A 26,983-nucleotide genomic window follows, 5' to 3' on the forward strand; every position below is an offset into this window, starting at 1 on the left:
ACTTGGGATTCTCTCTCTCTGCCCCTCCCCTGCTCTCTCTCTCGAAAAGAAATAAATAAACATTAAAAAAGGAGTATGTTGTTTAATTTCTACGTATTTGTGAATTTTTCAGTTTTCCTTCTGTTACCGATTTCAAGTTTTATTCCATTGTGTTCAGAGAAGATATTTTACATGATCCCAATCTTTTTAAATTTATTGAGACTTGTTTTGCGGCCTAACGTCTGGTCTATCCTAGAGAATGTTCCATGTGCTCTTGTTAAAAAATGTGTAGCCTGCTCTTGTTGAGTGGGGTGTTCTTTTATTTTGTTTTCAGCCTGTGTTGATAGAGATTTCCTTGAACACCAGGCACCAGAGATAGAATGAGAGAGAGAGAGAGAAAGAGAGAGAGAGGCAAGATGGCCTCTTTGTTGGTACACTCCTTCACTACTTAGCTAGACTGTTTACAAACCTGTTTTAGCCTTTACTTCCTGCTTGCACTGCCTTTTTTAAGTTGCCTTCTTTTTGATTCGTTTTGATTTGTCGGGCTGCTGTAAACGTTGTGAACCAAAGTTCTGTGAAGGTTGATTCTGACAGTTTTTTGGCTTGAGTTTTCAGTGTTTCTATGGAGGGATAGGACCTGGGAGCTACCTATTCCATTAGTTTCTCTGACATTACCCCCAAACCCTCATTTCTTAGGTTAGGACCCTGCGGGCATACCCCAGGAGTAGGGGTGAACTAGAAGTAGACTGATTGTATAGGGATTGAAGCAAAACTTTGAATCATCTAATTCCTGAAATTGAATTGAGATTATCCTAGATAGCTGGTGTTCCTAGCCACCTGCCAAAAGAAAAAGTAAATCCTTTCTAGAAGAAAGTTGGCCTCAAATTATTTCTTCAAGTTTTCATGTACAATGTCCAGAGCTTTATACAAATATTAACTTTATACAAATATGCCCACAAGGCATAGGGGGATACAAGATTCATGACAGAAAGCGGAGGCAAACAACAAACGATGGAAAAGGACCAATATTTTGATAATGGCATTATTGGACTCAGAGTTGAAAATAAATATGCCTAATATGTTCCAGGAGATAAAAGATGTGACAAAAATCCAAGGATCTATAACAGAAAAGATCAATAATTCTGACTTTATAAAAATGAAAAAATTATGTTGTTAAGGGAAGAATCAAAGTTTCAAGGTAAAGTACAGTGTGCTCCCATTTGTAAATATATGTATACTTTTAAAAATTAAGATAAAATTCACATAACATAAGATAGATCATTTTAACTATTTTTAAGTGTGCAATTTAGCAGTTTTTAGTTTATTCAACATGTTGTGCAGCCATTACCACTACCTAGTTCCAGAACATTTCATCACCCCAAAACAAAACCCTGTACCCATCAAGCAGTCACTTCCCATTCCCTCTTCTCCCTAGCCCCTGGTAACCACTAATTTACCTTCTGTCTCTACAAATTTGCCTAATCTGGACATCTCATACAAATGGAATCATATAACATGTGGCCTTTTGTATATGGCTTCCGCTTGGCAAAATGTTTTCAAGGTACATCCATGTTTTAGCATGTGTCAGTTTCTTATTCCTGTTTTCAGTTGAATAACATTCCTTTGTGTGAATATACCCCACGTTTTATTTGAGGGATTATATATTTATAGAAAAGAATATATCATAACATATATTAATATTGCCTACTCACATCTGGTTATATCAATTTTTATATGCCTGCAAACGCATAGAATATGTTCTGGAAAGATATTCAAGACACTCTTAACATAGGCTGTTTTTAGGGACTGGCCCATGGAAGAAGGAAAATTACTTTTCAGTTATACTCCTTTTTACTATTTAACTTTTTATTTCAACTAAAAAATTGAACTTTTTTCATTTGAAAACTTACTCTTTCATAAAAATAAACATCCTTTAAAAGTAATATTTTCCTACTTCAATATCTCTAAAAGAATATGAATATTTTAAGTTGCTGTTTACTCTATCTTTGTAAATGTGGAAACCAACATGTAAGTTAACTCTTTTGAGTATTTAATATTGTAACTGTAAACACAATTATAATGTTACTGAAAGACAGCATTGTAAGCAAGTACTGATATTAGACAAGTGATGTTAGCCAGTTGAAAATGGGCCCAGGGGCCCCTGGCTGGCTCAGTCCATAGAGTGTGTGACTTTTGATCTCGGGGTTGTGAATTTGAGTTCCAGGTTGGGTGTTGCAATTACTTAAAACAAACAAACAACAACAAAAAAACTACTAATAAAAAAGGTAAAAAAAAAAAAGTTGTTTTTTTTTTTTTTTTAAAAGGCCCCAGAAAAACTATTTTAATATTAGGGTCTTTCTGTCATAGCATATCCTCAATGTTTTTTCACTAAAAAAACAAAACAAAACAAAACTGCCTTTTCAGACAGCGCTTACTCTGATTAATGCTGCAAATAGACCAGAAAATCTGCAGTGGCAAGTTAAGTGCAACGTTGGGAATCAATAGACTAAATGTGCAAACTGAAATAAGTCATTGGTTTAAGGTGTTTTGCCTGTTCCTCAAAATTTCCTTAAAATGTGGCTAAAGGAAAGTTGACATTCAAGATTTGACTCAAGTTGTGGATTGAATGGATTTCGAATGCTTTTGTGGAGAAGATCTTTAGCAGTTCATTAGGTCTTGGAGAGGCAGGAAATATAGGTCTCTCCACTAATCTCCCTCCAGGGCGAATTTCTCTTTCCTCCTGATTCTCACATTGCCTAAAATCCTGATCCGTGTCCTTAAAAAATATATTTGATCATCAAAATTGTCCAAACTTAAGTCATGTTTTGGGGGTCTGGGTTAGAAAATAGTTTTAGTATTTTAATAGCTCTGCAAATAGAAATTTTAAGACACTGAGCCAGATTGTTCCAAGGGAATAAAGGATTCCATCTGTTCTGAATCCCATATCCAAAGCAGTATCCGAACAATATGTAGATATGACCCCTCTCTCAGCCTTTAATAATCTAAACCAGTGCTGTCCAGGAGAAATATAATGTGAGCCACATACATAATTGAAAATGTTCCAGTAGTCACATTAAAAAAGTAAAAACATACTGGGTGTAGAGATTATTTTTAAAAATGAACTTCATAGGGGTGCCCGGGTGGTTCGATCGGTTGAGCGTCTGAGTTCGGCTCAGGTCATGATCTCACAGCTTGTGGATTCGAGCTCCACATTGGGCTCTGTGCTGACAGCTCAGAGCCTGGAGCCTGCTTCGGATTCTGTGTCTCCCTCTCTGTCTGCCCCTGCCTCACTCACGCTTGCGCTCGCGCTCTCTCTCTCTCTCTCTCAAAAATAAAAAAGCTTTTGGGCGCCTGGGTGGCGCAGTCGGTTAAGCGTCCAACTTCAGCCAGGTCACGATCTCACGGTCCGTGAGTTCGAGCCCCGCGTCGGGCTCTGGGCTGATGGCTCAGAGCCTGGAGCCTGTTTCCGATTCTGTGTCTCCCTCTCTCTCTGCCCCTCCCCCGTTCATGCTCTGTCTCTCTCTGTCCCAAAAATAAATAAACGTGGAAAAAAAAAATTAAAAAAAAAAATAAAAATAAAAAATAAAAAAGCTTTTAAAAAATTTTAATAAAAAATTACAAAATAAACTTAAAAATGTAAAATAAGTGAAAAAAATTTTTTAAATTTATTTAATCCAACATATGGAATTATTATCATTTTAATATGTACTCATGTTAAAAGTGGTTAAGGAGACATTTTACTTTTTTTTTTCTTATAAGTCTTTGAAATCCAGTGTGTATTTTGTACTCACAGCACATGTCAATTTCAGCTAGCTCCATTTCAAGCGGTACAAACAGTCCTTTCCCATGAAGTGGTGTTAGCATCTGTTCAGTTTGTATCGGCTATATTACTTTGGGGATTATGTATTTGGAATATTTTATAATTAAAAAAAAGAGAGAGAGTATAACATACTCGATTTAAAACAAACAAACAAAAAAAGCCCAGTGGATGTTGTATGGAAACCACTTTGACAATAAATTTCATGTGAAAAAAAAAAAAAAAAAGCCCAGTGGAGAAAGCGGAGTAAATCTGTCCAAAACAATGATGTCATCAGCACTGTAATTGGAGGAGAGCAATTGGATGAACAGTCATAATAGGAGATAATCCAAATGGTTTATTTGGGTTTGGAATATGTTTTGTATTTAGACTAGTATATAAATGCACTTGCTGTTCTGTAAACTCTCACGTCTGTGTACCCAACATTGGGCCACACCTGGGATTCTTGGCTCAGGGGTTTCTTGGGGCTGCTCTGACTGCCTTGTGAGCTCTGGGAACCCAGCGCCACCACCAGGTTGCCATCCCAGGTGGCAGGATGTCCCAAACAAATGCAAAGCGGCCCATCTTGCACACACTCTCTCTCTTTCTCTCTCCTTTCCCTCCTTCTCTGTTATTTATTCATTTTTGTCTGCATGTTTCCCTGGGGCAAGGGACTCTTTTTTCTTCCCTTTCACTTCTCTTGGGCCCTAAGGACCAAGAATAATCACAGATGTTCTGTGAATGGGTGATGTCAGTTAAGAACATGAAAGTAGGGGTGTCCGGGTGGCTCCGTCAGTTGAGCCTCAGACTTCAGCTCAGGTCATGATCTCGTGGTTCGTGGCTTGAAACCCCGCATCAGGCTCACTGGTGTCAGCTCAGAGCCCTCTATGGATCCTCTGTTCCCCTCTCTCTCTGTCCCTCTCCTGCTTGCACGTGTTCTCGCTTGCTCTCTCTCTCTCAAAGATAAATAAAAACATTTTAAAAAACCCATGAAAGTATAAATGTCCTAGGAGCCATTCATTCATTCAATTTGCAGATATCTAGTGAGGGCTTATTATATGCCAGACACAGTGCTAGAATAATCTTTTTGAGAATCATTTTTTTTAAATTTTTTTAATGTTTATTTTTGAGACAGAGAGAGACAGAGCATGAGCAGGGGAGGGGCAGAGAGGGAGGAAGACAGAATCCGAAGCAGGCTCCGGGCTCCGAGCTGTCAGCGCCGAGCCCGATTCGGGGCTCGAACTCACGAACCGCGAGGTCATGACCTGAGCCGAAGTCGGACGCTTAACCGACTGAGCCACCCAGGCGCCCCTTTTTGAGAATAATTTAGAGATTATCCTGCAATATAGCTTCCAGAAATGTGCTCATATGCTCCACCTTTATAGCTTTCTACGTAGTCATGCTTTTCTTGCTAGTTCATTATATATTTTTCCTCTGCCTCACCCTCACAGATACTTCATGCTCGTTACGTCTTAGAGGTGCTATTTGAAACCAAGAAAGTCCTGAAGCAAATGCCGAACTTCACTCACGTAAAAACCTCTCCTTCCAAAGAGATAACAATCTGTGGTAAGTTTCAGGGCAGAGCTGCCAAATTAATATTTAGGAGCGCCTTGGTTCTACATCATTTGCTTAACTCGAAAACCGTGTAAATTGGACTGTATTAAGGGAAAAGTGTTAATATAGAGTGATCTATCATGATAATACTGTTCCCCGTCTTGTCTTTGTTTTGCATACCAGCTGGCAGGAATTAATTATGTGAGAAATTAAAGAACTCAGGGCTTTTTATAAAGGCAGGCAGCATTTTAATACGGAAAACCACCCATGGGTGGAATAAGCCTTCCTTGCCCTCCGTCTAGCTCTCATTATCTTTGTTCCATATTACTTTTCCTAGGTGGGCCACTATGTGCCGCTTAGGCTGGGAGGCGAAAAGCCCCAGGCAGGGTGGAGATGCAACTCTTCTCTGCCCTTGGCTGCTGTTTTAGATTTTTCCAACTGGTCTCTGCAGCTTTCAGAAGAGTGGGAATGTCCTAGAAATCTGTTCCTTGTTCTTCTAAATAACAAGGCTGGAGATTTTGTTATCATATAGGCCAGCCTGGCAGGATATTGCTTCAAGAAACAGTACACACTGAAATTCAACACAGTTGGTGCTCAGCAGGCTTGCAACTGTTTGAGAATGGGGTGCGTGGAAGGAACAGCAGTTCCCTTAACTTCTAATTAGGCCTTTAGGTTACAAAGCAGTGATTGTTATTTTCCAAATCAAAGTGTAGCCTGTGTTTCTTTTACGGTGTCAGGTAGAAGCGGATTTGATAATCGAGGGAAACCATTTCCATTTCTAGCATCTGACAGTGGTGAGAGCGACCTGACTCGGGCTTCTGAAGCATCTTTAATGACGCAGTTCGAACCTGATGAGGCCAACGCATCTCTGCCTAACAGACGATGCGTCTCAGCAGCGGGCGCCTTTTATTCAAAGCCTCACCGGCTCTGATTTTTCACAGAGATTAAGAATCTGAGGCCACGCAGCTCAGGAAGCCGTGCCGACCCATGAAGCTTGTGGGGCCAGGGCTGTATATGCTACCAGAGTGTATGGAATAAGCTTAACAGAACACGAGATCTGCTCCCACGTGTTTCCAGTATACCCCCAGTTGCCACTGCAAATTTATCTTTGGGTAAAAGGATCTAGAAGACGTGAATTAATTACAGGGCAAGGGAGTCCTGGAATCCCACAGTGTAAGAACTGAATGGTTCTTACTGAGACTAGTCTATCACTTGTTCTTGTGGATGAAATTGAGGTGCAGAGAGGAAAGTGTATCGCCTTCCTTGCATTTCTTTCTTTCTTTCTCTTTCTTTCTTTCTTTCTTTCTTTCTTTCTTCCTTTTTTCTTTCTTTCTTTCTTCCTTTTTTCTTTCTTTCTTTCTTCCTTTTTTCTTTCTTTCTTTCTTCCTTTTTTCTTTCTTTCTTTCTTTCTTCTTTCTTTCTTTTCTTTCTTTCTTTTTTTCTTTCTTCTTCTCTTGTAAAGATTTTATTTTTAAGGAATCTTTACACCCAGCATGGGGCTCAAACTTACAACCCCGAGATCAAGAGTCCCATGCTACACGGACCAAGCCAGCCAGGCGCCCCTCCTTCCCTGAATTTCTATGTGGGGACTCTCCCCCACCACCTGCAAGCTCACTCAGCTAGTTAGTGGCAGAGTCAGAATAAAAAATCAGGTCCTCTGCATCCCAGGTTAGAGGCAGCCCCCTATCTCCTATCACACATCTCTCTGATGGTTCATTTTCCATCAGGAGACAAAGACTAGGGAATGGATTGATTGGACAGTTTATTCACTTAAAGATCTCCACGTCTTGGGCATTTGTTTCCAGACGTTTTTCCGTGTCGCACCACTGCTGGAGGGAGCACCTTAGCATAGGACTTATTATTTTCGGTCCTTAGAGCCCTACTGAACTTAAATAAATTTGGTCATCATTCAAAACTCAAAACTGGGGCTGTCTTTTCAAAAACTTCTGTTGAAGACGGTACTAGGAAAGGGAGAGAAAGTGTGATGAAATTTTACCATTATTTTAGTGTCCAGATGCATTTATTTACACGAACATCTCAACACGCTACATTGTTCTCAATACACGTGCAATATAGAAGGTGTTTTAGTCTATAGTCATTCTATAAAGATAACCAATTCTGCACTCATGTTTTTCTTTGCGGTGGAAGTTGCTCTCTGTGGCTGTCTTTCCGTGATACCTCATATTTTATCTATTGCTGTCCAACTGGAAGTTAAAAATATTTTTATAGCCTCAATTCCTAATATGCTGAAACCAGTTCATTTTTTATCATGCCAGCTGTGATAATTTTGTCTGCCCAAATCTTTGAAGGGCAAGTCCCCCTAAAGAAAATTAGGAAAATAAAATGATGTTTAAAATATATTTAATTGATAAGTAAAAAGTCCTTCCACTTTTATTTCCTTAGAATTGGAATAAGATCATATGAAAGCAATGAGATTTAAGTATGCAGTAGCATTAATATGCTCTCAATATTATAGTCATTTTATAAATAAGTGCTGGTGACACAGGATTTTAATTATTCTCATAATTGGAGTCTTCCATTGCATATATTTGGCTAATTTTGGTTGTAGGATTTTAAGCAACCTGAGGAAAGGTATTTCTATATTAGATTCTATTTGGTAATCAAGTTGGATGCAAAGAATAAAAATTTATGATCAGAGCTTATGAAAGACAGGTCTTTTACCTAGAAATAATTATCCAAATAGGGCTTTTGAATATTCATGTATTCACTCTTAATTTTTAATTAATATCTGCATATATTCATGTGGTGTCCTTTAGTTAGCTGAGTTTTATAAAGCCATGCTTTCATTTCTATTTCCTGTAACTGTCTCATCAAAAGGATGTCAACTCACAATTTTTTTTTTAATTTGAGAAAGAGAGAGAGCACAAGTGGGAGAGAGTGGCACAAGGAGAGAGAGAATCTTAGCCTCCATGCTCAGTACAGAGCCTGATGTGGGGCTCGATCCAATGACCCTGGGATCACGACCTGAGCCAAGATCAAGACTCAGACGCTCAACCAACTGAGCCCCCCAGGCGCCCCACAAGTCACAAGTTTTAAATTTTAGATGCTATTGCTCGAGCATATTCTTTAATACATGGCTTTAAAAAACTGTACATTTACCAATGAAATGTATTTATCGAGTGCCTATTATGCACCAGATACTATGAGAGGCATTGGGGATTTAATGCCGACTGATATATACTATCGCTGTTCTCCTAGAGATTACAGTATGAACAATACAGAAGAATCGTGAAGAGCCTGAGTTTTGAGTAAAGTTGGGTGTGAATTCCAGCTCTGATCTTTGGTAGCTGGGTAATTTTGTACCGGGTAACTACTCTGAGCCTCCTTTGTAACCTAGGAATGGTGAAAACAATACCCATCTCATAGAGTGGTTGTGAGGATTGAACAGGATAATTCACGCAAACCCTTAATGCAGTGCTTGGCACAGAGTGAGCTAAGCGCTGCATAAATGGTAGGAGTGAACAGGTAATTGTAATATCAGATGCCGTCTCCCAGAGGAAAGGGGACAAAAAGAGAGCTATAAAAACAAATTGTTGAATTCATACCATCATGGGGAAAACCCCAGTGCCCTGAGAATGCTTGGAGTATATCAGCAGTATTTCTGTTTAAAAATTCTGTAACAAAATGGGCGTTTTCTTGTTTCCTACTGAAGAGTGATTTTTCATTTGCACTGCAGGTGATTTGCATGGGAAACTGGATGACCTTCTTTTGATCTTCTATAAGGTAAATAATTATTTGGCTAAATAGTTGCATTTTTGCTGGGGGAGGAGAGTCCCAGGGCAGATAACAGTGTTAGTTTTATTAGGGATATGGATAGATTCAGATGTATGTAACGGTTTCTTTTTTTTTTTTTTTTTCATCGAAGAAGCCGAAATATTTGTAGAGGGATATCTTTTGGCTTTTTAACACGTATTTCATACAAATGTCTTTAAAAAAATTAACCTGGGTCTTTGTTCAATAGTACTGTTATCTGTGTATCCATTACGATTTGCACCTGATTGTGTTTGTGGTCTTTATGACATCAGAAATGTCTAGATGGCAGAGGATGCGGAGAGGAGCAATCCGTTTTGCGCACTGATTCACCATTGCTGAGCTCAGTTGCTTTTCCAGCGCTGTGACTCCTGTTCATTTGTTGGGGTTTGGTTGTGGGGCCTACACACAGGGCAGAGAGCAGCTTTGCTGGCATGGAATTTCTCTGCATCTCTTCGATCAGATTCATTTCTCTCTCTGAGCCAGCAATAACAAACCTGAATATTTGCTTCTGGGACAACCGCGTGAAGAAAAGTGATCTTGAGGTGACCTCCGCCGTCATCTCTTTATCTTTTTGTTTGTTCATTTATTTTGGGGGGGGGGGCGGAGAGAGAGAATCCCAAGCAGAGTCGGCACCACCAGCACAGAGCCTGACATGGGGCTCGAACTCATGAACTGTGAGATCATGACCTGAGCTGAAATCAAAAGTCGGATGCCCAACTCACGGAGCCACCCAGGTGCTCCCCTTTATCTCTCTTTTTGATCAGTGTGTCAGTCCCTACAACTAGTGAGTGGAATAACTGGGCACAGCGTAGGTGTCTCAGATGGTTGAGAGAAAATATATTTTGATTATTATGATGGCCAATCATTTCTACTCTTTGGATACTGTGAGAGCTTAAGTAAGCCACATAGCCTCTGTGAAACTCAATTTTTTTTGGGGGGGGGCTGTAATATCCTTGAGCTGCCACCCCACAAAAGCTGTCTTGTGGATAGAATAACAGATATTCAAAAGCATGTTTTAAAGTAATGAATTATGATAGAGATGCAAGGGTTTTTTTTTTTTATTTCATTCATTTGGAGTGGAGGCTTAGAAGGGAACGGAGAGGGCCAAACCAGGAGTGGATGAACGGAGCTGCTCTTAGGAGGAGATTCAGTTGAGACTGCAGGAGGCCTAAGCAAGGATCTAGAGCCTCATAGCTGGAGGGTGGGAGCAGAGGAAGTAGGAAGCTGCCCAGGAACTTAGGTTGGCGTCAGGAAGTCCACCCGAAGTTTTTCTGGTAGGGAGGTGAGGGTGCCGGTTAAAGAGCAATTCCCGAGACCAGTGACAGAACCCAAGCTGGGCAGGGAAGGAAGAGGAGTCAGGATGGGCCAGCCAACCGGGACAGATGGGTAGACTACAGGATTGGCATGCTTTCTGAGGGAGCAGACTGACGGGGGCAAGGGCCTTGGGAAGCAGGAAGGGTAGGAAGTTATATGAGGAATAGTCCTAGGGGATGAGCACGTTCAATGTGGAGTCTCGAATGCGGCCGGCCGAAGTGCGAGAAAGAGAATATTGGAGGTGAGGAGGTCGAGGATGTGGAAATGGAAAGCAGGTGGGTTAAATGAGCTGACCACAGGACCGTGAGGTGAGGAGTGGGCAAGGAAGGCCAGTCAGAGGTCATGGACTAGAAAGGAGGAGAGGCTTTTACCTGAGGCTGGCAAAGTGTTGGTCTTGTAGCGCCTCTGAGGAGCACGTGAACCCTCCCCAGCTCCTGACCCTGAGGTATCCATCCTGTGGAGGAATGAGTCCTTTCCTTCCAGAGGGCTGCATGAGTCCGGAGTCCAGCAGCGTCCTTAAGGGAGGCCCAGATTTCCAGAGGGCGGTCTTCCCGAATGAGTTGAAGGCAGAGGAGAGTTTATCTACCATGAAACGGGGATTCTATGGGCCATATTGGAACGCTGTGGCAGCGGAGGGAGAGTGGACTCGTGAGAGGACCCCAAGGAGTTGCACAGTTTGGGGAATGAGGTCCGTTTGACTCCATGCGCGGCACCATATAAAATGTTCGGAGGTTCAGTCCTGCTATTGCTGACAGTGACGGTCGAAGGAAGGAAGAGGGGGCGGGAGGATATGGGACACAACCACAAGAGAAAATCTAGCGATTATGTTTTTAGAGGTTTGGGGAGATATGTAAAAGGGAAAACAGTTGAGTAAAGTAAAAGAGAAAAAGGACTTCTGAGACAGTTAGAAAAGCAAATTTCTTGAGAGGTAGTTGAAGATGTTAAGGTGTGGTCAGGGCACGGACTCTGGTGTAGACAGATGAGAAAGGAGAAAATTGCCACGGGTTTCTTTAATTCTCTCAGCAGAGCGGTATGGAACATAGGAAACTGGAAAGTGCTAACGTAAAGACTGAACAGGAGGAGGTGGGAGGCAAGAAGTACCATAAAAAGAACCGAAGGTGAAAATATAGCGCTCACATGAAAGCAAGAAGTATTTTGAGAGTTAACCAATGAGAGCGTTCCAGAAGTGCAGACTGAGAGCCCAGCAGAGAAAAGAGTAGGGCGGTCTAACTTGAGAGGGATTTGGGTAGAGGGAGGTGAGAGGGATGTTTGGAAAACAGAAGCCTGCAGGAGCCATGAATTTGAATCTCATTAAGCGTGAGCGAGAAGCAGCTACAATGCATCTTGGATGTGGGATAAACCATGCACACGAGGATCTGGAAATTGCCTGGTTTGAGAGGGAAAACTGAGGGAAGGGCCACCGAGGACAGCAAGGTTCCACTCTAAGAAGCTTGAAAAGGTGCCGTGGTTAATGGTGTCGAGAAGGGCCTGGTGGGCGTCCCGAGTTGCGGGCCTGGAGATGAAAGGGCAGCCGCACAGAGATGTCTGAGGAAGCTCCTTCACAGAAGGGTGCTGTCACTCGCGAAAGTCAGCATTTTCCCTGTTTCTGTCTCGTTTTTTGTCCGAAGTTTAAATGAGGACTGAGGGTAGGCTCGCAGGGGTGGAGTACAGTCTGCAACCAGGCACACAGACTACGGGGAAGCGGTGTTTCTACCCGAATGCAGATGACGGTGCCGCCCGGCCTATCCGGAGGACGAGCTCCCGTGCCCTTGACTTACCTTTGCTTAACACTCCTATGGTCCCGGCCCCACAATGAAGGAAAAAGGGTCTCTGAGCTGTTGAAATCGCTGTCACAAAGCCAGTGAACTTTCCTGAGCGGACGGGCCCTGGGCCCTCACTCAAAGACCTATGAACATATATCACTCACATCCTGACACCGTCTTGGTCCAAGTTGGCCTGTGTGGCTTCCCACCCCACGGCCAATTAGGGAGGGGGAGGGGAAAGGCAGAAGTGAGAAACAAGGACAACAATGAAAAGCAGAGCTCTTAAATGGCACAGGAGATCTAGAACTGTTAGCACAAGGTCGGAAATATATGCAGGGAAGAGAGTTCCGTCCTTTTCAGCAGGACCTGAGGGGATGCTTAGATCGACAAGCCTGCACGGTCAAGAAAGTGTCGAGGGGCTCCGGCGTGCGCTCTGTTAAGAAGTAAAGAGAACAGACGGCACACTTTCCAAACCCTTAGTTAAAATGGTTAAAGTAATTTAAAAACGCATTTTAGTTTTTAAAGGAGTAAGCTTCAGTGATCTGGAAAATTCATCTCAGCAATGCTTACGGTATGAGTGAGTATCACTATGGGGTCTTAGGTATCGGAGCATGAAAGAACGTGAAAACAAAATAAAGGAAGATTAGTTGAGAGAAGCATAATGTGCCAGGAAAGAGACGAGGAGGCAAGAAAGAACATCTTACAAATAAGGCGAGAGAAGGGGAGGTGAGGGGTGGGTTTCCCTGGTGGCCTCAGATACGAGGGTGGCTGCGCAGGGATTACAGCTGGTGTTAACTCTGACCTGAGCAATCTCTCGATTGCTTCAGGCAATGGTAGAGTTTCGGTGATGGTGGCCGATGCTCACTGCAATATTCACAGCATCAGCAATGTGGTTTTGATTCCTGGTTACATGTAATGCCCTGCGCGTGGTGCTTTCCTCCGGTTCATTCATAGGAGCGCGCAGGACTGAGTCACCTCAGTGTAAGCCACGGGCTCTCTCTGTCTTCTACTTAGAAGCAGCTAGTGACCGTGCTTTAACTGATCCCTGTTTAATTTATGGTTTAATTAATTTATTAAAATTAGCAACTTACGGATTATTTGATTTATCCAAATGTATTTTGTTCAGATTTTGATTGAACTTGAATCGCAGAGGATAGTTTGGCAAAATACTCCCGTTGGAGATTTTTGGAGCTGTAGATCACTACGGTTCATATCATGCTCCGATTCCTCTCAGTCAGCCCCAAAGAGAAACCGGGAAACCCCCAGGCTTTGAATGAAGGCAAAATTGTTACTCATCTTTCAGTTGACGTCTTGCTAGGCAATTTCTTCCTTGTCGGCTCTTTCATGTGGTTTAGGGTGAGTAGGCTGCAGGCCAGGGCTGGCCCAAGGCCAACCAAAGGCATACCGTACAGTGTAGGATCCCTGAGGTGCCTTGCTATGTCACTCTTTTCATCCAAGTGGTTGGTTTGGTTCAAGACTTGTATCGTTATAACCAATCCCACACGAAAGCGAGCCTATCCGCCAATTTATTCATTTCATAAACTTTTGTCTGATCCTTGCAGTGTTCAAGGCACTATATAAAAACTGAGAAGACACAAAGACAAATATGCAGTCTATTCCTTTCACGTGTATTTATTAAACACCGGGTATGAATGAAGTACTCTGCTAAGGGTTGGCAGTGTGGTCTGATCACGGTGCAGTTTTTAGCCCCAGAGACCTCACAGTTTAGTGGTGAAGGTCAACTAATGAAAAGACAGGACAGTTCAGGGTGGGATGTATTAGTGACTGGGATTTAGGCACTTGCTAAATTACTGAAGTTCCTTGAACGGACTGTCTTGAATGTCACCTCCTCCGATGGGATTCATACCAGTGATTGCTTTCGATTATTGGTTTTGAGATTTGGGTTTCTTTCATATTCGGTCGTCCTTAAAAATTTTGCCATGGAGCACCTTAAGACTAAGCTAGACATTTACAGCTGCAATCCTATCCGGGTTTGAAAAGAATTCTTTCCTCTGGATACCACATTGTAACAGACCTTTGCTAAAAGGGCATCTCAACATTATATGGCTTCAAATATCATCAAGTGAAGCAATTTACATGGCATTATTTAGGTTTATTTTTAGATTTTATTTTCTGAAAAGGTTAATTTTAATCAGCCACTTTTGCTTAATTAGAGTGACCGATTTGAAATACTTCATTCAGAGCCTTAATTAGCCTTGCTAAAATTACGAGACTTTTCCTCACTGAATGGAAAGCTTGGAATTTTAGATCAAGTATTGGCAAATTAGTTTGCTAAATTGCTGCTGTGAGTGGAGACCTCCTGAAGCTGAAAAAGAGATGTTCATGGACAGAGAGAAGCGAATTAACTCTTAACCCTGCGGATGTCACACTGATGCTGTCCATGCCACCTTGTTTTCCTTTTCGTTCTCTCTTCCCTACCATTCTCCACTCCCCGTGCCCATGATTTTCCACTCGAGAAGGTCATTAAATATTTTCTTTTTTCTCTCTTGCTGATATGCTCCATACTACACAGTGGTCAATTCCTTTTCTTTTGAGATGAAGGCAGTGTGCTGCAATCAGAAGAACAGATCTCTAAAACAGGGTTGGCAAAAGAAATAACAATTAAAATAATGCGGAGTTGAGGTCCAGAGGTTATTGTTTGAGCAAAAAAAAAAAAAAAGGCATAACTTCTAGATGTTGATTGTAAAATGCTTCAGGAGGAAATAGGTGAGAATATAGGGAAACATCTTGTCTTTGTCTCCATTCCAGTTAATTAACTGTGGTCTGCTGGTGTCTCCCCTCCGGGTCATCTGAATGCTGTTCAGGGTTTGTAGTTGCCCTGGGTTTGCTGTATTTGTCAACTTCGTTTCCATGCCATAGACGATTTGTTGTATATTAGCTACAGAATAAGCCAGAGAGTTTGGTTTACTGGAACTGAGTGAAGGATGGGTTACAGCAGCAGTTTTTGCTTCTTTGAAGGAAAACCAGACAAATCTCAGTAGTCGGAAGCCCAGACGTCCTAGAGAGTTTACGTACAGGGACACTTAGCTCCTCATCTTCGCATCGGTTTTCTAATTTCCTTGCTGTTCTAAGACAAAAATGTACTTGAACTCATATGTATAAAGTAATATGACTAATACTGAACCAGTAGGACAGATCTTATACCTTCAAATAAACCTTGCCGTTTTTGAAGTGTCTGTTCTGAGAGACTTAACATGTACAGGAGTTCAGTATACATTGAAGACGCCTTTTAGAGTCCCTTTCAGAGACTCTGACATATTCTATTGAATGAACTTCATTATCGCAAATCTTAGCCTTTTGACAACATGTGTAATTTTTTGAAAAGGTTAAAACTCACTGGGTGTCAATGGTGCTGTATAAGGTGGATGACCTAGGTGACCATTACTATTTGGGGCTTAAAATTAGGTTTGGCTAAAGGAATTCATCATTCTTTGCTCATAGTAGAGGTGAAATACCTACAAAGTTTGGCCTAACTGGAGATGAGAAGTTTCTAATGCAAGAAAGTTTGTCATCCTAGTGGAAAACATGTTTATTATCCAGATACAATCAATGTGATTTTAGGGGCACCTGGGTGGCTCAGTCGGTTGAGCATCTGACTCGATTTCAGCTCAGGTCATGATCCCAGGGTCGTGGGATCGAGCCCTGCATCGGGCTCTGCACTGAGCATGGAACTTAAGATTCTCTCTCTCCCTCTCTCTCTGCCCCTCCCCCACTCATGCATGTGCATGTGCACATGTGCTTGTGGTCTCTCTAAACAAAACTAAAAAATTAAAAATATAAATAAATATAATTTTAGACCACTAAATGCTTTTCTCATATTTTGGTATTAAGGTTATGCTGGTTTCATGAAGTGAATTGAAAAGATTTTCATCTTTTTCTGTGGTTTGGAATAATTAAAGGCCCTGGTTCTCAAACTTGACATTGTAGTCACCGAAGGGAATTGGAAAAAAAGGTACTGAATGTGAGTCCTACTCTCAGACTCTGATAGACACTTGGGGACTTAAAAAAAACTTTTTTAAGAAGTCTTATTTATTTAAGTAATCTCTAATCTCTGTACCCAACATGGTGCTCCAACCCACAACCCAAGATCAAGAGTCCCACACTCCTCTGACTGAGCCAGCTGGGCGCCCCCACCCGGGGACTTTTAAAAATCCCTCAAGTGAATTCAGTGTGCACTCAAGGATGGGAATGAATCATTGGTTTAAATAACATTAAAACCATTTGCTCTTGAAAATGGAGATAGAGCTGGGGCGCCTGGGGCGCTCAGTCATTTGGGTGTCCCACTTTGGCTCAGGTCATGATCTCCCAGTCCATGGATTCGAGCCCCGCGTCGGGCTCTGTGCTGACAGCTCAGAGCCTGGAGCCTGCTTCGGATTCTGTGTCTCCCCCTCTCTCTCCCCCCCCTCACTCCTGCTCTGTCCTTCAAAAATAAAAACTAAAAAGAAAAAAGAACAGAAAATGGAGATACAGCTCTGCTATAAAGCCACAAGGAGATGCACTGTTCAAGTTTTTTACTTCTTTTGAATCATTTCTGATAGTTTCTTATTTTCAGAGAAATCTTCCATTTCTCTAGACTGTAAAAGTACATCATAGATGTCGGCATCATATTGTTTACATATATGTACTTCTTTTATCTACTTCTCTGTCTTTATGTCTTTTTTCTACTCTTTCCTCTTTCATATTTTGTAATTCTCTCTTTTTTCACTCATCCTCTGTCAGGCTCATGATGAGTATCAGCGTTATTGGTCTTTCAAAGAATCGTCCTTTGGCTTTATGTATTTTTTTCTTTTTTGTTTGTTTTCTATTTCATTAATTTTAGCTTTTATCTTTATTTGATTGATTTTATTGTTCCTTTTCTAATTTCCTGAGATGAATAGTCTTTCATGTGCATCCTCTTTAATAATGAAGGCATTTAAGGTTACCCATCTTTTCTAATGTTAGTTTTAATTGAGTCTTCGATTGAACTTGTAAGTTTGCTTTGAATTTTCTCTTTAATCTAATGCTTATTAACACTACAGTTTTTAATTTCCAAGGGTCTTAATTAAAGGAGCTAGAATTCTTTGAATCATATTTTTATTATATATTTCAAATCTTATTGGATTATGACATGAGAATATATCCTATGACATATTTATTATTTTGAACTTATTCAGGATTTCTTTGAAATCATGCACATGATTAATTGTCATAAAGTGTCCTTAGACATATGAAGAATTAATTATACTCTCTACTTGTAGGATGTAAAGTTCTTCATATATCCATTTATTAAATTAAGTTCATTGATCAAATATTCAATATTTAAAAATGTTTATTGAGAGAGAGAAAGTGCGCCTGTGAGTGGGGGGAGGGGCAAGGAGACGGGGGACAGAGGATCCAAAGCAGGCTCCGAGCTGACAGCAGAGAGCCCCATGTGGGGCTTGAACTCACAAACCATGAGATCATGACGTGAGCCAAAGTCTGATGCTTAACCAACTGAGCCACCCAGGTGCCCCTAAATATTCAATTTTCCCACATATTCAGTTTCTAATGTATCTGTCTAAATGTGTATGTTACATATTGCTGTGTAGCAAGCTACCCCAATACTTAGTTCATTAAAACTATAAACATTTAGTGTTGCACAGTTTCTGTGGGTCAGAAATTTGAGTGCAGCTTAGCTGAATGGTTCTGGCTTAGGGTCTCTCATGCGGTGGCAAGCTATAGGTTAGACCTGAAGTCATCTGAAAGGTTGACTGGGGCTCAAGGACCCATTTCCAAGATTGCTAACTCACATGGCTGCAGGCACAGCATTTGAGCTCCTCACTGGCTATGGGCAAAAGAGCCACATGTGCCTTTCCACAGGGTATCTGAGTGTTCTCATGGCATAGCATCTGACTTTTCCTAGAGTGAGTGATGCAAAAGAGACAGCAGGAAGGAAGCTGTAGTGTCTTTTATGGCCTAGTCTCCAAAGCTGCTCACCATCAGTCCTGCTTTTTTTCTTTTTTTCAATTCATAGAAGCAAATCACTAAATCCAACCCACCTTCAAGAAGAGGGAAGTTAGGCTTCATCTTTTAAAGGGTGTGTCAAGAATTTGTAGATGTTATTTTAAACCAATAATTCAATCTGAATAATTTACTGTGTTTGTATTTTTAAACAGTTTCTTCTTGCATCTATAATAGTTAAATATATGAAGGAAAAATGTGTTCTTTTGTTTATTGAATACAAGTTCATGAATTGTACCTTCTTTATAAGTGCCTTCTATTATATATTGTTGCTTTGTGACCGTGTTTATTAGCACTGTTAATCTTAAATTTCACTTTGTCTAGTATCAATATTTACATTTTTGTTTTCTGTTTGTTGTATTTACCTTGTTTTCAACCTTCCTTTATCTATTTTTGATGTGTTTTTCTCTCAAACTGTATATATCAGAGTTTTGTATTTTAATATAGTCTGGTAATCTTGATATTTTAATGGAAGAATTTAACCCATTCACATTTAGTATAACAGCAGATGTTTTTGAAAAATTTTCTTCTTTGTTTACTATTTACTTCACTTTGCTTCATCCTCTCCCTTTTCTTTTTGCTGTTCTGGTAAAGTTTTCTTTATTATTGTTTTCTTTGACATTTTTACTGTGCTTTTCATTCATTAGTAGTTATTTTCCCATTCTTGACATTTCTGATAAATAATGTATGTGTATATATTTCTCAAATAGCTATAACTTTCTTCTTTCACCATTATACTCCCTCTCCTCCAGCAAGATAAATGTGTTTATTGTCACACTTTCCATGTATGTCCCCCATTGGGATGAGATTTGTGGAGCTCCCCTGCAAATTCTGGTTACTGCTCATGCCATATTTTTAGTTCTTGACCATTATTAGGCTTTTCTTCATAGTATGTCTCTTTTATTTCCAGAATCCTTGCTTAGTACTTAAATGCAAGTTCCACATTATCACTGTTGATTTATATTGAAAGGTTTGTTGTTCACATCTATATTCTTTCTTCTTGGGTCTTTCCCTGGCTTGAGAACTTTTTTTTTTTTTTTTTTTTTGTACTGTGCTGTTATTTGGTTAGGATATTTTCTTGAGTGTTTTCCTCTGTGGGGCATGTGGGTGCTATATTCTCTGAATGCAAGCTCATGGAATGCAGGGACTCTGTATTATTTACCTCTGTGTTTCTAGCATCTAAAATTGTGTATGGCACATAACACACAATCAATACATGTTCATTGTTTTTGTGGTATTAGATCACTACATACTCACATATGTCTTTCTTCCACCCCGATGATGTTGCTGCTGATATTTGACCCTTTACACATCTGCAAATATTTTCTATCACCCTAGGAAGTTAATGATGTCTTGGCCAATATAGAATTCTTGCTTCATAGTCCTTTTCTCTCTTTAGTTTGTAGATTTGTTCCATCATCTTCTACCTCCCACTGCTGCATGTGAGAAGTCTAATGCCAGGATGATTCTTTTCCCTTTGTAACTTGCTCTTTTTGTCTAGCAGCTTCTAAGATTTTTACCAGGTAATAGGGATATTTTTCCCTCATCAATTGTGCATGGGATTCGTGAGCTCTTTCAAACTTCAGGATGAAGTCTCTTTTTAACCATAGAAGTCTCCCTCTCTTATTTGTGTAATTTTTGCCTCTTCTCCATCTGTTCCTCTTTCTTGATTCTGGAATTATTACTGGCATATTAGTTCTCTTGGCTCTGAACTCTAATTTCTTACTCATTCCTTACAGTTTCCATCATTTTGCTTTTTAATCTAAGAGATTTTTCATCTGTTCTTTCAGGTCAATAATGTATTTTCCAATCATTATTTCTTTTAATTAGCTCTAATATATTGATATTTTAAATCTGAATAGCACATTTTAAATGCTAAGAATTATTACCTTTTTGTTGTTTATTTTGTGGTCCTCTGATTATTTTTTTAAAAATAAAACTGTCCCCTGTCTCCTTCAACAATTCTAGCTTATTAGGGGGATAGAACTTTGGCAGATCTGATTGGTCTGCTTTTCTCCGGTTACTAGATCCCCTTAAGTACCAGGTTATTTTTATTTAAAAAAAAAATTTTTTTTAATGTTTATTTATTTTTGAGAGAGAGAGAGAAACAGAGCACGAGCGGGCGAGGAGCAGAGAAAGAGGGAGACACAGAATCCGAAACAGGCTCCAGGCTCTGAGCTGTCAGCACAGAGCCCGACGCGGGGCTCGAACTCACAAACCGTGAGATCATGACCTGAGCGGAAGCCGGAGGCTCAACAGACTGAGCCACCCAGGCGCCCCTAGGTTATTTTCATTTTCTATTCTCTGCTTAGAATAGAAGGCCTCTTTGTTGTTGTAGGCACAATAATTGCTACTCCTGCATCAAGAGTGTGAGAGGAAGTCTTTATGTTCCTAGGGATCCCTAAATGCAAGTGTTAGTTTTCTTTTAGCTTCAGAAATAGGGAAGAACTTCCCTATACTTTCTTCTAGTAAGATCCAGCTCCCCCTCCCCCATGCTCTGAGTCAGCGCCTCCCTTAATCAAGGGGTGCACAGGTCCCCTCAGGCCCAGTTCCTCCATGCCAGGGCTCTCTGCTGCTCCTCTAGCCCCCTCCAGGCCTGGAATCCCAAGAGAGCCTGTAGCCTCTGACAGCCGTCAGATTCCTCTGGCTTACTCATCCCCACCAGGTGAAGGCTGGGGAAGGAAGAGTATCAGAGCCGCAGAATCCTTCCATTTTTCTTTGAGTTTTGAAAAGCAGGAACCTATATTTTTGCAACTGGCTCATACTGTTTAAGCCTAACGTGATAAAGTTATGTGAATTAGTATATTAGAAAATGTAAAATAACGGGACCTTAAAATTAGAAATAACGCGGAGGTCGGAATAAAATGAATCTTTTCATTTGTACGGTACTCTGTGGTTTTCCTGCAGTTGTACACACACAGCCTCATTTGAGTTCCAAAGTAGCCCTGTATGGTTAGGCATGGAAGTTATCATCCCCATTTTACAGATGAGGAAACTGTAGCTCAAAGATTAAATAATGAAGTTGGACTAGCAAATAAGTCTTCTTATTTCTGGCCCAGGGTACTATACTATTGCTTGCTTGCTTGTTTGTTTGTTTCCATTTCTCTTCGGAACATGTGACATTGCATGATGGTTTTTGGAATCCTATATTGTAAGTCATATATTGTAACCTGTATTATATTTTTTTCAACTACTTCTATTATATTGATATGAACAACTTGAAATGTATATAAATCCTCGGGCGGTGACTATAAAGTAATAAGATTTCTTTTGTAGTTTGAAATCTAAACAAGAGGACTCTGGAAATAGCTGGAAAAAGATTAATGTAACTAGAATATGTGCATTATTTCCTGAAGGTGACTTTTCTGAAGGGGGACGTACACTTGGGTAGATAAGTACTTACGTTTTTCTCTTTGTCATGTATTTTTTAAACATTTGGACTAGTATAAAGACCAGACCTTTGTCCTGATCCCAGTTCTTTTTTGTACCAACACTGTGTTTAAAAGTATTCTCTCATGTCCAGGAGTGATAATCGAAATAGTTAAAGCCTGGTCGGTGAGCGGTCACAATATCTGCCAGCTCTCGACACCTGGCGCGATGATATCAGAGTGTTCTGGTGATCTATCAGCCTTGGTCATGAGCAAGAGTATTTTCATATCCATTTCATATCCATACCGAGTATTTTCATATCCATTGTCTCATTCGATCTGGGGAGGGGGGTGGGTATAGTGTCATCCCCTTTTTGCAAATTGAGGGATTCACGGCCATAAGAAGTGAAACATAGGGCCTCTTGCAGTGAAAGACTTTGGGCTCTTGGTTCGGTGCTCTTCCTTGGGTGGAAGTTTCTCTCTTTTCAAGGGAGAAGGAAGAGATGGGAGTAGCCATTTTCGATAGGACAAAAATCAGCTCCTCTCAGAGAAAACTCATAGTAGGTAGTGCGTAGAAAGAGCAATCACCATCCCCCAGCCCCACGCCTGGAATCTTCCTGTCTCAAGCTAATGCGTCACTTCCAAGGTCCCTTGTAGGAGATGCCTGCCCTGGAAGAGTGAAACTAGCTCAAGGTAGCAGATTTTCCCCAGTGGAGGAACTAACTCAGCCTCTTTTCTCCATATTCACAGGGACGTTAGGTACAAAGCCTTACTTTAAAAGTACATTCTTTTAACTGCTTGTTTTTCCCCCTCTCCTCCTTCCACAGAATGGTCTCCCCTCAGGGAGCAACTCATATATTTTTAATGGGGATTTTGTAGATCGAGGAAGAAATTCCATAGAGATCCTAATGATCCTGTTTGTGAGTTTTCTTGTCTACCCCAATGACCTGCACTTGAACAGAGGGAACCATGAAGATTTTATGATGAATCTGAGGTAACTTAGGCCTTTAGATTTCCTCTGTTGTTTCCCATTCTGAAAAATCGTGCCATGTTTAGTTCCTTGCAGAGAGTTAGAGGTGAGTGTAGAGAAGTAGGGATGAGGGGAGTCTCAAGGGAGACCTCAATTCTTACCTCTGTTTACCACCTCAGTCTTCTACTGAGTGACTATAAATTACTCTGAAGTCCTCTTCCCATCTTTGCTTCCAGTTCTGTCCCCGCTTCTCCCTTCTGTTAATGTTCTTTCTCTTCCTCCTGTGACTACCATCACAGGCCAAATGGTTTCCTGGGTGGATGTGCTAGGCCAGCTTTGGCGGTGTGGTAGTTTCCATGAGCAGGCTTAGATGAGATCATTCTGTTGCTGCTCTTTTGGCTTGCCTCAGATGTTGTCTCAGAAACCAGTACTGTGTTTTTCACTGATGTGTATATTTTTTATGACACGGTGATTGCTTCTGGCATAGTTGTTCACAAACATATTTGAGAACAGCTGTAACGTAGCATTTCAGCTCTCTGAATCACTGGAGGTTTGAGGGATAAAGATTGGTTAAATGGTTTCCCAAATTGTGCTGAAAGGCACAGTAGGTGATAAACGTTCCCCTTTCCCTTCTTTCTTCCTCCTTCACCCCTCCTTTACCAGTTGGCTCTATCTAGGGCAGTAGAAGGCATGACATGTGATATGCCTTATGCTTTTGATCCTAGGCTTTTGGATGCCTTGATGAAAGTTCAGCAACTGATTAGTTTTGTCTCTGGGGCAGTTTTGGCACCTGGCTTGAGTATAGAGTTTCAATTCTGACTCTCAGTTTATGGAAGCAGATGCCGAGACTATGATGAAAAATAATCCAAGACTGTCCTCAGAGGCCCATTATATATAACGTAGCTCAAGACTTCTATTTGGGCATGCCACGTAGCCCTTCATTTATTCAGTTAGCCAATCATATTTATCTAGTGTCTATAATGGTTGATGAAAGAGACAGGGCCTCTGCCCTCACAGAGTTTCCACCTAGTGGGGAAGGCTTATGTTAAACGGGTTTTTCCAATGTGATGAGTTTGTAAAGTGGGGGACCTAACTTGTCTGAGGGGTGACAGAGGGTTCTCTCATAGAAGTATGGCATTAGCTTGAGACCTGAAGGATAAATTAAGCCATTCAGAAAGGGCCACGGTGGTAGACGAGAAATGGTATTCCACAGCGAGGGGACAATTTGTGCAGAGCTTGAGACCAGACTTTTTCGATATGAAAGCACTTCAGAGGGCAGGAGCACCGACTGAGAGACAGGACGGTCCCTAATAGGACTGGAGACATAAGAGATGGTTGGATCGTGCAAAGGAATTTGGACTTTTTTCTAAGGACAGCAAAAAAAATCATAGAAGAGTATCATAAAATTTGTGTTTTAAAATGCAGCAGGAAGAAATATTTGCACGTGGGAGGCCACTTAGGAAGTAGTTGAAGAGATGGATGATGGATTCTCTCACATAGGCTAGGGCTGTAGGGATAGAGATGCAAAGAAGTAGACAGATTCAAGAGGAGTTTAGGCAAGGATGATTTATTTATTTTTTTTTTCAACGTTTATTTATTTTTGGGACAGAGAGAGACAGAGCATGAACGGGGGAGGGGCAGAGAGAGAGGGAGACACAGAATCGGAAGCAGGCTCCAGGCTCTGAGCCATCAGCCCAGAGCCCGACGCGGGGCTCGAACTCACGGACCGCGAGATCGTGACCTGGCTGAAGTCGGACGCTTAACCCACTGCGCCACCCAGGCGCCCCTAGGCAAGGATGATTTAAAGTTTGGTAACGTCATATGGAGGACTTGAAAGAGGAGAGAATAAAGGGTAACCTCCAGGTTCCAGGCTTGAATTGGGAAGTACAGTGGCATTGTTCACAGATGTTGGGAACATGATGAGAGGAAAAGGTTGGCATGAGAGAGAATGGTCAATTCAGTCCGGGTTAAGGTTATTAGAAGTGCTTTTGAGTAGGCAGTTGGGTGTATGTGTCCAGGGCTCAGAAATGAAGTGTGGCCTACAGCATTGTCCTGCCATAGTGGCTCATAGATAGTACCCGAAGCTCTAGGCAAGGATGAAATTGCCACAAGAGAAAGTGAGGGGAGAAGAGGGCCTAGGACAGAATCGGAGGGGACTCCAGCATTCGAGGCTAGGCAGAGAAAAACTTGCCAAGGATTTAGAATACCCAGAAAGGCACGAGGAAAACCAAGAGGGTTTATTGGCACAGAATCCAAGAGAAGAAAAGCTTCCCAGAAGGATGGTGTAGTCAACCGTATTTGGTATCCCAGAGAGGGCAAGAAAAATGAAGACTGCAAGGTATCCATTGCATTTCACAACACAGCCGTCTTTGGTGAGGACTGACTTCCTCTCGGAAAACGTAGCATGACACTGTAGAAGCCTGACGTGACAGGATTTGCACGGAAACCTGGAATGAGTATGCTGTGTGCTGACTTCCCTGTGTTGGGCCTTAAGAATATATGTTATAATCCTGAGGCAACGAAAGCAATCAAAAAAAGATTTCCATCATTAAAGCTCCCATAGTGACTGCTGTTCAGGCGTGAAAATTCCTGACAGTTTCTTGAAAATCTTGAATACCATTACCTGAACTCTATCAGAGAGAGTACAAAGAGCCAACTTACTGTCTTCTAGGCTTTTCTTTGTCTCTGTTCAGTCCCTTCCCCCATCCCCCCTTCCTGTGCCTTCATTCATTTACTATAAGATTTAGGCTGTCTGAGAAATTCTATCTCAATGAAAAGCATTCTCCCACACAGTTTCCCCAGCTGCCACAGCACACGTCTCTGAGAACTTGCGTCTACACATCCTATACCTACAACATATCTCTTAAGTTGCCTTGTAATTGTTTCATGAGAATTTATCTTCTTTCTCCAACTATACTATAAGCTCCTTTGGAGTAGGGACGGCTGCCTTTGTTCTTTCCCATCGTGCCTAGCAAAGACTTGGGTAAGTAATAGTTTCAACTACACTCTAGTTTCTGGAGTTCTTGATACCTCTGATGGTGAGATGTCAGTGGCTCCCTTTTTGGCGTGACTCCCGTAAGTTAGGAGTTGTCAACATTTAATTCGTTTAAATACCATTGTTTTTTTCAGGTATGGCTTCACAAAAGAAATTTTGTGTAAATATAAGGTAAGACTCCTATGCTTTTTTTTTTTTTTTTTTTTTGCATCCTCTCTGCTTTTTATACACAGAACTAAAAAAAAAAAAAAAGAGCCTTTAGGAAGAGCGGTGAGTAAACTAGTCAGGCTCCATGCCAATACAGTGCTTCCTGGACTAAACCGAGCTTTTTCATTGTGACTTTTGTGTAAGTTTTAGCATAGATACGAACATATTCTGTTGTATTAAAGGTATCCAGGATTTGTTTTCCTCCATATGGGAAGACACGCAGATACAGAAATGACTGTCGTAAAGGAAGATTTTTACTCACAGTTCCCTAGAACACAGGCCCAGCGCCAGGGGGGCCGTGTGGGGAAGCACCAGGGTTGGCCCGGAGGCAGAAGGAATGAGGGGGAAATGTGGGCAAGAGCCTTCATTTTGGTTTCTGTGGGAAGGGATCAGGGTTTAGGATTGGCTGCTTTGAACAGTTTCAGCAGGCTCTGGGGCATAGGGGCCGTGTTTAGTTGTCTGGTGTCTGGCTGTGGGGTGATTAAGGCACGGGAATAGTGGCCTAGAGTGCCAAAGCCCTCTAACGGAGGTGGTTGGGGGGCATGGGGTCTGGATTGGTTGGTTTGGTTGAAAGGCACTCTACCTGCATATGAAAGACAGTTCATCTCCGATTTCTGGGAATTAGCTAGCCCTGGGAGGGGTGGTCTCTTCTCTAGAGTCAGCAAGCCATCAAATACCTAAAAGTATCAGGATTAATGCATGCTGATGGGTTAGTAATTCCATGTTGACTCCCTCTGCATGGTGTGATAACTGTTGATTTTGTGATAAACTTGAACTTATCAGAAAAACAAAACTTACTCAAGCTCTTACTTACAGATACATGGGAAACAAATCTTACAAATCTTAGAGGACGTCTATACCTGGCTCCCAATTGGTACCATCATTGACAATGAAATCCTGGTCATACATGGTGGGATATCAGAGTCCACAGACTTGAATTTACTCCACCGTGTAGAAAGACACAAAGTAAGAAGCAGTGTTTACATAAATCTTGTCTCAGAGTTTTATACCTCTTTCCACTTATTATTTTGTATTCGTTTGTGTTTTGGTAGTTGTAACTCTGCAGAGATCAGTACAAATTTTGAGAAAATCTGTGATTGCAAGAGAAATAACCAAACGGGTAACTTCTAAATATGGAAAAAATATGTATTTTAACTTCACGATGAAAGTGGAAAATGAAGAAATGTTGACATTTCGTATAGTTTCTAAAAGTGACAAATCCTGATTTTTAGAAATTAAGATTTCTAATTAATGTTGTGGTAA

At 41.1% G+C, this 26,983-nt stretch overlaps 1 protein-coding gene across 1 annotated transcript in view; it reads left to right on the plus strand.

Annotated features, from left to right (window-relative positions):
• Positions 1–26,983, plus strand: part of PPEF1 (protein phosphatase with EF-hand domain 1) — a 69,965-nt gene that overhangs the window by 11,923 nt on the left and 31,059 nt on the right. Inside the window, exons 3-7 of the mRNA XM_047076366.1 lie at positions 5,227–5,341; positions 9,027–9,073; positions 22,376–22,542; positions 25,648–25,684; positions 26,537–26,686. Of these exons, the coding sequence (XP_046932322.1) occupies positions 5,227–5,341; positions 9,027–9,073; positions 22,376–22,542; positions 25,648–25,684; positions 26,537–26,686 (516 nt within the window). The remainder of the gene's footprint in view (positions 1–5,226; positions 5,342–9,026; positions 9,074–22,375; positions 22,543–25,647; positions 25,685–26,536; positions 26,687–26,983) is intronic.

Source organism: Lynx rufus, unplaced genomic scaffold (assembly GCF_022079265.1).
Source record: "Lynx rufus isolate CCGP_SWC_20201006 ecotype Redwood Valley unplaced genomic scaffold, mLynRuf1.p SCAF_14, whole genome shotgun sequence".
NCBI lineage: Eukaryota > Metazoa > Chordata > Mammalia > Carnivora > Felidae > Lynx > Lynx rufus.